General features: G+C 45.1%; 1 protein-coding gene across 5 annotated transcripts; it reads left to right on the top strand.

The window, feature by feature from the left end:
• The first annotated feature begins 75 nt into the window (after positions 1 to 75).
• On the top strand, positions 76 to 13,689 carry faf (ubiquitin carboxyl-terminal hydrolase-like faf). Of its 5 annotated transcripts, XM_002054019.4 has the most exons (21): positions 76 to 473; positions 1,535 to 2,476; positions 3,278 to 3,426; positions 3,488 to 4,713; positions 4,774 to 5,373; positions 5,447 to 6,727; positions 6,791 to 8,162; positions 8,225 to 8,660; positions 8,720 to 9,035; positions 9,110 to 9,263; positions 9,328 to 9,478; positions 9,533 to 9,841; positions 9,906 to 10,017; positions 10,079 to 10,188; positions 10,244 to 10,595; positions 10,663 to 10,922; positions 10,979 to 11,576; positions 11,643 to 12,125; positions 12,478 to 12,522; positions 12,634 to 12,788; positions 13,225 to 13,363. In XM_002054019.4, exons 2-20 carry the CDS (start codon positions 2,169 to 2,171, stop codon positions 12,775 to 12,777), a joined length of 8,406 nt encoding a protein of 2,801 aa, XP_002054055.2. In that variant the 5' UTR covers positions 76 to 473; positions 1,535 to 2,168; the 3' UTR covers positions 12,778 to 12,788; positions 13,225 to 13,363. The 5 variants fall into 5 exon arrangements, with proteins under 5 accessions (XP_002054055.2, XP_032295415.1, XP_032295413.1 ...); XM_032439524.2 differs by lacking the exon at positions 12,634 to 12,788 and having other exon boundaries at positions 5,423 to 6,727; positions 12,478 to 12,505; positions 13,225 to 13,425; XM_032439522.2 differs by lacking the exons at positions 12,478 to 12,522; positions 12,634 to 12,788 and having other exon boundaries at positions 77 to 473; positions 5,423 to 6,727; positions 10,979 to 11,555; positions 13,225 to 13,689.
• The last annotated feature ends 725 nt before the right edge of the window (positions 13,690 to 14,414 follow it).

Raw genomic sequence — 14,414 nt, 5'->3', positions numbered from 1 at the left:
GACCAGGGGTGCAAGATGTTTTGTGCCGTCGATGTTAAATTTAGGCAGGTCGACAATCGACCGGCTACTATAATCTATCGGCCGTCTACACAAGTAAAAATAATAATTAACTCTAATATACGAATTGGAAGTAGCTAGTAAACTAAAATAATTTATATAAATTTAATAGGCAATACGCCAGCAAGTAAAAAAACAAACATCAACATTTGCAAAAATTGGCCATCACCAACGGAGACGCCATTTTGGCTATCGGCCGGCTGATTTGTAAAGCTTAGGAGAGCCAGCCAGCAAAAATTGCAAAAAAAAAAGATACATAATTAGTTTTTAACATTTTGTGCAACAACTATGACATTCTAACAACCAAGCCCAAACCAAATGTGCGTACATATATCGTGGCAAATTAGTGCGACAGTGTAAATTAATGCGTATATTAACGAAAACGCACAGTGTTTTTAGGGCGGATGCACAAAATGGTGAGTTGTGCAAAAGCAAAATGATTTGGTGACTACATTTGTATGTGTATATGTGTAGCTTCGCTAATATGTGTGTGCTAATGTGTATGTTGGATGTGAAAAATGTAGCGAAACGTCAATGTCCTGCAATACTAACTGCAAATTGCAAATATAATATCAGGTTTCAGCAGAAAATGACTATTTAATCACCCGCCCGCCGTCGTAATTCTGCTTACACAAATTCCAATTGGATTTGATATTCGTTTGCCCTGCGCTACACTTGTGCGGGTCTATGCCCTCCCCCTACCCTTTCAAACTGTGCTGCACTGCCTATGTACATATATGCATATATGAATGTACAAATATGTATGCAGTGTTGACAACGAACAATTCGTTGCTCAAATGATAAGTTTGCACGTCAGTTGTCAGATTGAAAAATAAAAGTTTTGAACTGCTGAAATCGAAGAAGAAGCATAAGTAGGAGCAAACGAAAAATACACAGGACTGGAGCTCGTCGTCTTTGGTAGTAAAATAAGTGGTTGCTCTTTAAACATTTGTTCTTATGGTCCCCGGCGCTTTTGCCGGATGGGATGGGGTGCCGTTCCACGGATATCCAACGCAGCAGGCAGTGATGTAATTTTTGAGAAAAGCAAAAATCTTCTTTGTTTGGCTAACAAAAAAGAAAATAATAACAAATAAATATAAGCAGGAAAAGAACAACGTAAAACGGCAACAACAACATCAAATTAAATTCACACTGTCGCTGTGTGTATGTAAGTGTGCGAGAGAGTGTTGGTGTGCGTGTGTGAGTGCTCATATGCTCACATATATTTGGCCACTGCTCGGCTCCCTTCGCCGCCGTTGCCTGACCCCCGTCTATTAAATAATATTGATTTTTCATATTCCAACCCACTCTCAAACACTCTCATGCCACAATTTGCGCTCGCTCTTTTCGTTCGTGCGTGCGCCAGTGTGTGTGTGTGTTTGTGTGTGTGTGTGTGTGTGCGAGTGTATTTTTTCGGTCTCCTTTGTGCGCTTGTATTCATTTTTCTATTTCTTCTTTTTTTCTTACTTCGTTGCAGTTTATAGATTTTTGCAATTGTGTCCGTTGAGCAGAAATATGTAAACTAAACGCAGCGCGCCGCAAACAGCAGCAGTGCATGCAAAAACAACAACAATAGTAACAACAAAAACAACAATAACAACAACAGAAAACCCCGTTTCTTATTGGGATAACAACAACAACAACAACAGCAGCAACAATAATAATAATTATAAGGAGAGAAAATAAACAAAAACCAAGAAGAAACATAAAAAAAAAAAACGGTTTTCAAACATCGTTAAACAATAGACCGAGGCAAAACAGACGCCGACGCCGACCAACAGTGCCTATGTACATTGGTTACAAACATTATTCTTTCATTTGATTACTTACGCAAACCCAAAACAATAATAAGGAGCAACGGTGTAAACAGAAGTGCGCCCCTCTCTGTCTCTACGGAACCAGGACTGCCATAGCCATAGTCAATAATCAAAGCCAAAGCCGCCCAGCGTAGACTTCTGTAGAATTACGATAAAACTCAGACACACCCACACCCATACACACACATACACACACACACACACTCTCTCACACCTGATAAGCAGCCAACATAATACAACAAACGACGACGGCGCTAAGCAATTGTGACGCGGGTGCAGCCACTGGGCGCAACAATGACATTCGATACGCGCCGGCAAGGCACAGGAACTGGCCAAGCCACGACCAACAACAGCAGCAGCAGCACCACCACAACCACCACCACCACTACCACGAACACCACAACCACCACCACCACCACCGCTGGCATAACGAGCACAGCTCAAGACGCTGGCACGGGCACAACAGCAGTCACAACATCGAGCATGTCCAGCAGCGGTGGCGATACCAACAATAGCAATACGAACAGCCAGGATGGGGCCCAAGTTACGGATGCCCTAACAGAAGCAGGTGGCAATGCTGTAGAGAGTGCCGCTACAGTAATGTAAGTATTTTACCATTTACACATAATTATTGTTAATAACCTTAATGTATTAACTGCGTAGTTAATGGGATTGAAAGAAACCGGGAATTCGCTAAAACTTAACATATTCCAAACGTTCTCTTATACAAATAGACTGTGAAAGCTCTCTTGAGGGATAGCTTCCCTTAGGCAAACGTCTCCTTAAGCCAGTTTAATTGGTTAGTTCCAATCTTGTTTCCCTTTCTATATCAAACACAGTTACCCAGCTGAGCTTACGCTCTTTTGACCTGAATATGGACTATATTTTGGGTGCAGAAACTAGCCTTAGAACGGAGAAACAACTTTTTAACTTGAAACAATTTGTGGCAGGACAGAAATACTGGCATCGTAGCTGAACACGGGTTCCACTTTGGGCAGCCCCTTTTTGAATAACATTCTTGCAATTATGTGCTATAAATTGATAGAATTATTAGTTAATTTTTATTAAGCTGCAGCCGTAGCTGTAGCTCTTTGCTAATTGTTTAAGTGTTTGTCCCATTAGGGCAAATCAATTCGAATCACGAGTCTTAAAACACACAAACACACACACATACGCAAAGTCTGTGTGTGCGTGCTTTAACTATGTAGATGTGCAATCTAAATAATAAACACGAAAGCCGACGATAATAACAAAACAAAGCACAATTATCGCTTATCTACTTACGGGGCCAGGCAATGACTCATACACCCCTCCACCTGCACGCGACCCTCAATGAAATAGGCCGAAAATAGAATCGAAATCGGCAAAAAGTTAATATTTTCTTGTTTTTGCATTATGTATAGGACGCCGGAAAAGCTGATAGCGTCATTTCCAACCGCCAAGTTGCGCTCCCTAACACAAAAGATATCCAATCCACGCTGGGTTGTGCCCGTGCTGCCCGAACAGGAGCTGGAAGTGCTGCTTAATGCCGCCATTGAACTGGCCCAAGCTGGTAAGTAATCCATTTTCGCAAGGTTTGTTCTACATCTAAATTCCTAAATACTTGCTTTTAGGTGTGGATCATGACTGCGAGCCGTGTGTTGAGTTTTATCGCAATGGCTTAACCACATCCTTTGCTAAAATACTTACCGATGAGGCAGTCAATTCGTGGAAGTACAATATACATCACTGCATTTTGTTGTCGTGCGGCAAGCTGTTGAATTTAATTGCGATACACATGCAGCGCGATAATCCCTACCTCCTTGATTTGCTGGCCATTGTTTTTGATCCCGATAATAAGTTCAACACGTTCAATGCGGTACGCCAGCCGGAGTGCTTTGCGGCGTCTGATTCTATTTGGGGTGTGCTGGACAGTAATAAGATGTATGCGAAACCGCCGCCAGAGCCAAAGAATCCGCGCGGCTGGCTAGTCGATCTCATAAATCGCTTTGGGCAGTTGGGCGGATTTGATAATCTGCTCGAGCGTTTCAATAGCGGCCTGGAGTTGTTGAAACGCAATCAAAACACAAAGGGTGGAGCAGTCAAGAGCATCGCATCCAATGAGAGCGTGGGCGTGGAAGGCGCCGGACACGACAATCGACTGACACTGGCGCTCATACACAGCCTGCTTCGACCTTTTGGCCAATGTTATGAGCTGCTAACGCCAGCTACCATTGCCAAGTACTTTATGCCCACGTGGAATGTGGTGCTGGATCTGCTTGATAGTTTCACCGATGATGAGTTGAAACGCGAGGTTAAACCCGAGGGCCGCAATGACTATATAAATGGCATTGTGAAGTCGGCGCGTTCCCTGGCCAGCCGTTTAACCGGTCAGGAGGAAATGATACGCGATCTAGAGATGTTTCGCCTTAAAATGATATTGCGCCTGCTGCAGGTCTCCAGTTTCAATGGCAAGATGAATGCCCTAAACGAGATCAACAAGGTGCTTTCCTCGGTGGCATACTACTCGCATCGCTCTCAGCCCCTGCCTCATTGCTTACCCGAGGATGAAATGGACTGGCTGACTGCAGAGCGCATGGCCCAATGGATTAAGTCATCCGATGTGCTTGGCATTGTGCTCAAGGACTCATTGCATCAGCCACAGTATGTGGAAAAGCTGGAGAAGATCATACGCTTCCTTATAAAAGAGCAGGCACTAACGCTTGACGATCTCGACGCAGTGTGGCGAGCTCAAGCGGGCAAGCACGAAGCGATTGTTAAAAACATGCATGATCTGTTGGCCAAGCTGGCTTGGGACTTTACGCCCGAGCAGCTGGATCATCTATTTGAGGCGTTTCAGGTGAGTTACGTGATGTATAAGACAAGACTAAATCTTAATTTTTCTATTAATTACTTGCAGGCCAGCATGACGACCGCCAACAAGCGGCAGCGAGAACGCTTGCTAGAGCTAATACGTCGTCTGGCCGAGGACGATAAAAATGGTGTGATGGCACAGAAAGTGCTGAAGCTCTTCTGGACACTAGCGCACAGTCAAGAGGTGCCACCGGAAGTGCTCGATCAGGCGCTTGGCGCGCACGTTAAGATACTCGACTATAGCTGCTCACAGGAGCGAGATGCCCAAAAGACCATTTGGCTGGATAAGTGCGTGGGCGAGCTTAAATCTGGCGACACGTGGGTGTTGCCCGCTTTGCGCCTGATTCGGGATATATGTTGCTTATATGACACAACACCCAACCATGCGCCACGCACACAGACGGGCACCAATCGGTTGCAGGTGATTGAGCGTCTGCAGAACGATTACTCTCTTGTGATTCTGGTCACCAATAGTCTGACTGCGTACATGGATAAGGTGCGCGCTATGGTTAACGAGACGCCCAGCCTGGATGCGGCGACTATTCTGATAGACGGTCGATTTCCACATCATGCTCAGATTGCCGAGCGTTTGGAGTTTCTCAAGTTCTTGCTGAAAGATGGCCAGCTTTGGCTTTGCGCTGATCAGGTGCGTTTTCTTATTCCTTTCCATCTCGCTTGCTTATTGGCTAATGTAGAAATCGTGGTTGTTCCAATCGCAGGCGAAGCAAATCTGGCATTGTCTGGCTGTGAACGCCGTGTTTACGGCTGATCGCGAGGAATGTTTCCGCTGGTTCGGTAAACTAATGGGCGAGGAGCCGGATCTGGATCCAGGCATTAATAAGGACTTCTTTGAGAATAACATACTGCAACTGGATCCGCATCTGCTGACAGAAAGTGGCATCAAATGCTTTGAGCGCTTCTTTAAAGCCGTCAATTCCAAGGAGGACAAACTGAAGGCCATTCACCGAGGCTACATACTTGACAATGAGGATCTCATCGGCAAGGATTATTTGTGGCGCGTGATAACCACCGGTGGCGAGGAGATTGCCAACAAGGCTATCGATCTATTGAAGGAGGTTTCAACAGCACTGGGTCCGCGACTGCAGGAGCACATAACCGAGTTCCATGAAATGTTCATCGGTGAGTGTTGTTCGCGTCTGCGAACACACTACAGCAACATTCTAATACTGGGAAAAACGATGCTGGAGGATGCCGACAATCAGGATGCGAATAATGATAATTCAAAGGATACAAAAATGCGCTTCATTGAGGCAGAGAAAATGTGTCGCATCATCAAGGTGCTTCAGGAGTACATTAAAGAGTGCGATCGCTCCTTTAGCGGCGATCGCATCCATCTGCCTCTCAGTCGCGTCACGCGCGGCAAGAATACTAGTCTCTACATACGTTTCCAAACGCCCGGACGGCCCATTGACGACATTGAGATTGTTACGCACAGTAACGAGACAATGGCAGCCTTCAAGCGCAATCTGCTGAAGCGCATCAAGGGCAACTCCACATCTAATACCAATATAAAGGTGGATCTCTTCTATACCAATGGTGAGCTAATCGAGGTCACCGACGAGATCAATCCACTATACCAATACACTATACGCGACAAAATGATATTAACGGCCAAGCTGACACCGGTGGGCATTGGCCTGGCCAGCAGTCCCGACTCCTCCAGCGACTCCAGCACTGGTTCGCCACCTAGGCCCTGTCCGGATATGCAGCGCGTCGAGTCGGAGAGCACGTTGCCCGGCGTGATTATCTCACAGCACTATCAGTACACTGAGTTCTTTTTGAAGCTCTATCAACTGGGCAGTGACTTGGAGCACGGTCGCCTACGTGATAGCGCCAAGGTTCTGCTGCATTTGTTGCCCTGTGATCGTCACACAATGCGCATGTTGCAGCTCATGTGCCGCGTCCCTAAGTCGCCCGCCGGTGATGGTCCCAAGGAGGAGGATGCTTTGACTGGCAGCGGTCAAACCGCTAGTGATGCGGTAGGTTTCAATCTAGTTAAATATAGAGAAACATAATTTTAAATTGGTTAAATATATTTTTAGCTAAATGCCGAGGACTGCACACCTGAGCAGATGTTCCTGCACCCGGCACCTGCCCAAGTTCTGTATAATCTGAGCGTTCTGCATGGATTGTTGATACCTGCGCTGGATCCGCTGGGCGAGTCAGCGCTGCAAGTGCAATCCGCCTGGATGCATTCGGGGTGTGCTCATTTCGTGCTTGAGCTGCTCACAAAAAACAACTTTTTGCCTAGTGCTGATATGCACACAAAGCGTGCCTCCTTCCAGTGTGTGCTGCGTCTGGCCAAGCTGTTTCTCTACATAGTGGGTAGCGTATTGTCCCGCGTGGGCGATGAACCAATGATCTGTGACTATGACAACGGCGCTCGCTCTCAGGTGGACATACTTAAGCAGAACTTCTCGACGATGCCCAACAATGCGCAGGGCACGCTGCGCGCCATCTCGGCCAAGCTGGCTGAGATATTGGCCACCGAGATGCTATCGGCCAGTCATGAGGGTGAACGCTGTCGTGCACTCTTTAGCTCCACGCTGCAATGGTCCTGTCCAGATATAACCACCATCAAGGCGGTGGTGCAGCTAGCGTGGGCCTCGTCGTGCGGTAATCTTCAAGCTTTGGGCAGCACCAACGATTTCGAGGATGATGCCATCATACCCGATGGCCAAGATTTCAGCATGTGCAAGGAGGCGCTAGAGGTGTTAACGATCTCTTTTATACTCAATCCCAGCGCCAATGAAGCGCTGAGCAATGATGCCAATTGGCCCAAATTTATTACCTCAATTGTGCTGAAGAATCCGTTGCGCCATGTGCGTCAAGTGGCATCTGAGCAGCTGTTCCTGGCGTCCACCTATTGCGCCGGTGATCGTCGCCCGTTTGTCTACATGGTCAATCTGCTTGTGAGCGCACTGAAAACCCTGGTGCCCCAGTACGAGGCCACTTGCGCGGAATTCTTTTCGGTTCTCTGTCGCACGCTCTCCTATGGATGCATATACAACTGGCCACTGCAGATTGGTGAGGGTCTTCTGGGCGATGAGATCAAGTGGCTGCGTAAGATACGTGAAAACGTCAAACTCACCAGTGAAACACAGGTGCACGAGGAACTGCTTGAGGGCCATCTTTGTTTGGCCAAGGAGCTAATGTTCTTCCTGATGCCTGACTCAAAGGCGCAGCTGAACGAGCTAATACACGAGCTCATCGATGACTTTTTGTTCACGGCATCGCGCGAGTATCTGCATTTACGCAAGCACGGCAGCCTGCGCCTGGACACGGTGCCACCACCAGTGTGCCGCAGTCCGCACACAATTGCTGCCGCTTGTGATCTTCTTATTGCTTTGTGCCAGCTCTGTGTTCCTAATATGAAGCTACTCACCAATACACTCATCGATTTCGTCTGTACGGGTAAGTGACCTGGCAATAATGCTGTAGCTGCTCTGTATGGTAATTATTGTCTTTACAAATAGATACCGATCCGTTGCGCGAATGGGATTATCTGCCGCCGGTGGGGGCTCGGCCAGCTAAAGGATTCTGTGGTTTGAAAAACGCTGGAGCTACCTGCTACATGAACTCGGTGCTGCAGCAACTGTACATGGTGCCAGCTGTGCGTGTGGGCATCCTCAAGGCACATGGAGCTGCTACCAATGACAACGAGGATTTCAGCGGCGACTCGGATTTAACTAGCGGCGGCGCTGGTGGCATGGGCCCCTCCTTTTTTGGCCCCTCAGCAATACCGACGCTCGCATCGTCATCAGCAGCTGCCACCATGGGAGCTGATGACGGCTCCGATGTGCGCAAGAACTATCATGTGATCATACTTAAGCATGTGCAGGCCATATTCGCTCATTTGGGCCACAGTGCGCTGCAGTTCTATGTGCCACGCGGTCTCTGGACGCATTTTAAGTGAGTTGAAATACAAAATGATGTTGAGTATATTGATAGATAAATCCGTTCTTATACAGACTGCAAGGCGAGCCGGTGAATTTGCGCGAGCAACAGGATGCAGTTGAGTTCTTTATGTCGCTGTTTGAGAGTCTCGATGAAGGACTCAAAGCACTTGGCTACACGCAGCTGATGAATGCAACGTTGGGTGGCTCGTTTAGTGATCAAAAGATTTGCCAAGAGTGCCCACATCGCTACTCCAAAGAGGAACCATTTAGCGTATTTAGTGTTGATATTAGGAATCATAGCTCATTAACTGAATCTCTGGAGCAGTATGTAAAAGGAGAGCTGCTCGAGGGAGCTGATGCATACCATTGTGATAAATGTGATAAAAAAGTAAGTCTGACGCACATAAAAACACATTTCCTGCTACCGTGTACTATATACATATATATTCTTAATTCTATCAGGTAGTTACCATTAAGCGGCTATGTGTCAAGAAGCTGCCGCCCGTGTTAGCCATACAATTGAAGCGCTTTGAATACGACTACGAGCGCGTTTGCGCGATTAAGTTTAATGATTATTTTGAATTTCCGCGTATCCTGGATATGGAGCCCTACACAGGTGAGATCATCCTTGACTGTTTATTTATTACACCAATAATTAAACTGTTCCACATTTAATTTAGTTTCTGGCCTAGCTAAGCTAGAAGGCGAAGTTGTGGAAGTAGGTGATAATTGTCAAACAAGTGTTGAAACAACAAAATACGAACTGACCGGCATTGTGGTGCATAGCGGACAGGCATCCGGTGGCCACTACTTCAGCTACATAGTATCCAAGTAAGTAGCCAGAATACTCAATAAATATAATTTGTTGAACCTGAACTCTTTCAGAAATCCTGCGAACGGCAAGTGCCAATGGTACAAGTTCGATGATGGCGAGGTAACTGAATGCAAAATGCACGAGGATGAGGAAATGAAGGTGCAATGCTTTGGCGGCGACTATTTGGGCGAAATTTATGATAACAATCTAAAGCGCATGCAATATCGACGTCAAAAGCGCTGGTGGAATGCGTATATGCTTTTCTACACGCGTTGCGATCAAAATCCCACACATTTCGAACCCAGTGTGGAGCAGTTGTCGCTAACAGAGAGCCGTAATGTGGTGCTGCCCCTACCGAAGCCAATTGAGCGAAGTGTCAGGTGAGCCTATCTGTTTATTATTAATGCAAATTTTATAATTTATCATTCCTCTTACCAATTGCAGACATCAAAATATTCGTTTTCTGCATTCGCGCAGCATTTTCTCGGTCGAGTTCTTTAATTTTATTAAAAAGCTGGTCAGTTGCAGTATTCCCTCAACGCGCAGCGATAAAATTGTGAGTGTGTGTATAAGATTAAATCTGTTAAAAAATGTTAATTAACTATTGTACTGTGCAGACACCTGCTGCTGAGGAACTTTCGCTGCTGGGCGTACAGTTGGCATCACAGTTTCTGTTCCATACTGGATTTCGTACTAAAAAATCGCTGCGTGGTCCCGTCATCGAATGGTAAGTGGAGAAATAAACAGTAGAAAAATGGTTATTTATATTATTTTTGCTTTAGGTATGACACGCTCTCACATCACATACGTTCCTCCTCGCTGGTGCGCAAGTGGTTTGCGAATCATGCCCTGCTCTCGCCACCGTCGCGCCTGGGCGAGTATATATTGATGGCGCCCTCCCCGGAGGTGCGCACCGTGTTCGTCAAGCTGGTTGTGTTCTTTTGCCATTTCGCCATCAATGATGAGCCGCTTGTTGGCTACGAGGGTAGCAATCTCTGCGAGCAGGTTCTTATTAGTGTGCTGCGTCTGCTTAAATCTGAGGCTGCTGACTATGGCAAGCATTTACCGCATTACTTCAGTCTGTTCAGCATGTACGTGGGCCTGGGTACTCGCGAGAAGCAACAGCTACTCAAGGTAATTATAAGGAGCCATTTTGTTTATATTACATTTGCTAATGTCATGCTTTGTTTCTTTTTAACAGTTAAATGTGCCCGTGCAGTTTATGCAGGTGGCCATGGACGATGGATCAGGGCCGTCGATTAAGTATCAGTATCCAGAATTTAGCAAGCTGCATCAGGTGGTGTCGCATTTGGTGCGCTGCAGCGATGTCAGCGACAAGTGCCAGAGCTCCAATCAAAATGCGCGACCTCTGCCCAATCCGTACAAGGACGCAAGTATTTCCCAAGAGGAGCTGACGCCGCTGTCCAGTGAATGCATGGATATTCTCTTCAATCGCACCGGGTAAGTCATTTGTCTTACATGATTGTATTAGTTTTATAACGGCTCGATTTTCACAGCTATATCAAAAAGGTTATCGAGGACACGAATGTGGGCGATGAGGGTTTGAAGCTGCTACAGTATTGCAGCTGGGAAAATCCACATTTCTCGCGTGCGGTGCTCACAGAGCTGCTGTGGCAATGTGGCTTCGCCTATTGCCATGATATGCGCCACCACACAGATCTATTGCTGAACATATTGCTGATTGAGGATTCTTGGCAGCATCATCGCATACACAATGCGCTCAACGGCGTGGCGGAGGAGCGTGAGGGCCTGTTAGAGACGATACAGCGCGCCAAGACGCACTATCAGAAGCGCGCCTATCAGATAATCAAATGTCTAACACAGCTGTTCCACAAGTCACCCATTGCGCTTCAAATGCTGAACACTAATCCTAGTATAAGTCGTCATTGGAGCATTGCCGTTGAGTGGCTGCAGGATGAGCTGGAACGCCAGCGTGGCATAGGCTGTCAGTATAACTCGTACTCATGGTCGCCGCCGGCACAGAGCAATGACAACACCAATGGCTACATGCTCGAGCGCTCACAATCGGCAAAGAACACCTGGTCCATGGCATACGAGCTGTGCCCGGAGGAGGTGAGCGAGAAAGCTACGACGGTGCCTATAATACAAATTTATCTTTAAAATAAACTGCATACTAACGCATTCCTTTTTGGCTAGCAGGATCAGGAAGAGAACAACGAATCTGACTTGGAATCAAACGATGACAACAAGCAGGAGCTACAACAGCCGGCGCAGACGCAGCAGCCACAAGTCGCAGATACGAATGCTGGCAAAGAGCAACAGCAGCCAGATAACAAATCGGCCAACTATCCACAGCTAGCAACAATCCCAACAATTGGCGGATGGCCCGGCCCTGCCCCAAACTCAACACCGACTTCTACACCAGCACCAAACTCGGGTTCCATAGATGGCAATGGCATACCGAATTTGTCACGTCAATTGTTTAGCGCCTACACATCTATGGGCGTCGTCTCCTCCAGTGACAATGCTGCGCCGACTGTCGGTGGCGGTGGGGGCAGCGGAAGCGGTGCCAACAGCGAAACCGAGAGCAGCGCTCAGGATACGGGCAACACCGACTCCAACATAAATGGCCTTACCAACAGTTTGGATTATTTTTTAAAATTTAATATTTCATCAAAACAGGTAAGAAGCATGACAATGAAGCTCGATGGGTATCTCCTAGAGCTGTAGTTAGTATTGTTCAAGTCCACCTGGTTCAAGTCCTGCCTTGCCATACAAAAAAATATACCTATAGAAATATAAATATATATAAATATATAAATATATACAGATATATATATATATATAGATATATATGTATATATAGATATGTATATGTATATATAGCATACCAAAGTACACTACACTCCACAACATGGTAACTTTGTTCTAATTCTTTCTCTGTTTCAAATTATCCAATGTGCCTTCTTTCGATGTTTCGCTGTTTTCCTTTGTTGTCCTCTTCCCTTCTGCCTTTCTGTTAAACTGTGCGCAGGGCAGCCGAAATCGTGTTAACCGAGGAGGTAAATTGCCGCCGGCAGCGGAGCTGCTAATGCCGCCACTGCAACAACTACAGTCACAACAACAACAACAACAACAGAAACCGCAACAGCTACAACAACAGTCACATCAACAAAAACATCAACTACAGCTGCAACTACAACCAAAACAGCAACAACAACTGCAACAGCAGCAGCAGCAGCAACAACAACAACAGCAGCAACAACAACAGCAACAACAACAACAACAACAACGTGGTGATATTAGCAACAGTTCCACAAGCCGCTTAATTTGATTTGCTGCCAAGTTAGTTAGAGTTGTTCATCTAATTCTGTGATCCGACCACATTTGTTATTGTTTTTGTTTAAACGTTTCGTTGTTCACTGAAAAAGCCAAAAGTTCTTTATATCGAGCTATAGACACGATTGTCATTCGCATTGTTGTGTCTACCAAACGGGGACACGAAACTCCTGGCTTTTGTTTTATTTATTATTTATTTTTTAGCTAAATGCTTATTGACTCAGGCACACACACACACACACACACACACACACCCAACGACACTCCTTGTACATACATACTTTGCACACTTAGTTGTTTTCTGCTTTATTGATACGCTGACGCTCAAAGCACCCACAAAGTGTTGCAAGCGCCAAGCTTACATATTTGAAAACCCACATATTGTTTTGGATCTATATTTAATTAATAATTGTTATTTGTTTTTATTCTTATGCATTCACAGCAGTGTACGCCAAACAGGAAAGATCGAAGAAGGACAAGGGAAAAGAAGAATGTATTTAGAAGTTCGGAGGAGTACGAGGAAGTAGCAGCAACAGAGGCAACAACAACACCAATGCCTGCAACAGATACAACAGCGCCTAGCGCAATAAAAACACAAGCAGCAGTTGCAGATAGCTCAGCAGCAACAACAACAACAGTTGCAGCAACAACAAACGAGACAACATCATCAACAGACACAACAGCAACATTGTTAACGCCGGCGAACACTACAACTACAACAACAGCAACAACACCAGCAACAACAACAACAACAACGGGAGCGGCTGAACTCAATTCAATAATGGAGAAGAACTTAATTTAAAATCTATAGAAACAAAACGAAAAGTTTTTTTTCAATAAAATTACTAATCGCAACAATAATAAAAATAATATTAATAATAATAACAACAAACAAAACACTAAGCAATTTGTGAGCATCCATCAATTGATAATGTAAATTGTTTGGGTGGTTAAAGTGGGGGCAGATCGTTGTAAAAACAAAAAAAAATTGAAAACAAAATGAATAACAAAAAGATACACTAAAACGAGACTTAAACGCTAGTAGTTATTAACAAACGAATTAACAAATGAAACCTAGGCAAAAACAAGAACAAGAATACGAAAAACGATACTTAGTCGAAGTCGGATGCGAGAGGAGAGCAAGAGAAAGTAAACATTAAGAATGGGTATGTACCAACAAATGGTGTTTAAAGAGTTATTGTACTTTATATTTACCTAAACAAATTACATACATGCGTATACACACTCACACACCCACACACACACGCATATACACTATGATGGTTTTAAGTTGCACGTTAATAATACGATATAATTGTATTTATATAGTATATATAAATGATGTATTACGCATGGAAAGCGAGCAATCTAAACATTAACTGAATCAAATAAAACCAACTAACAAAAACTACATACATACATACATACATGCATACATACTTAGGAAACAAAATTAATTAATTCGGCTGAATGTCGTGAAGACAGCTGCGTAAATATTTCGATTAAGGCAAGCAAAACCAAATTGCATCTTCAGTACTCATCATGCCACAAGTGTCGCTTCTGAAAGGCGTTTCAAAAATAATATTCAATTTTTAACTGGAATTGGATGCGAAATCAAAAACGAAAACAAAA

Source organism: Drosophila virilis, chromosome 2 (assembly GCF_030788295.1).
Source record: "Drosophila virilis strain 15010-1051.87 chromosome 2, Dvir_AGI_RSII-ME, whole genome shotgun sequence".
NCBI lineage: Eukaryota > Metazoa > Arthropoda > Insecta > Diptera > Drosophilidae > Drosophila > Drosophila virilis.
Note: the sequence above shows the minus strand (reverse complement) of the source record. Positions and strands in the feature narration are given on the sequence as shown.

Coding starts and splice junctions, on each gene's coding strand:
- faf (XM_032439521.2), top strand. CDS start 2,169: ATGACATTCGATACGCGCCGGCAAGGCACAGGAACTGGCCAAGCCACG. Junction 5,374..5,422: donor TTTGGCTTTGCGCTGATCAG/GTGCGTTTTCTT, acceptor TGGCTAATGTAG/AAATCGTGGTTGTTCCAATC. Junction 10,596..10,662: donor AGAAGCAACAGCTACTCAAG/GTAATTATAAGG, acceptor TCTTTTTAACAG/TTAAATGTGCCCGTGCAGTT.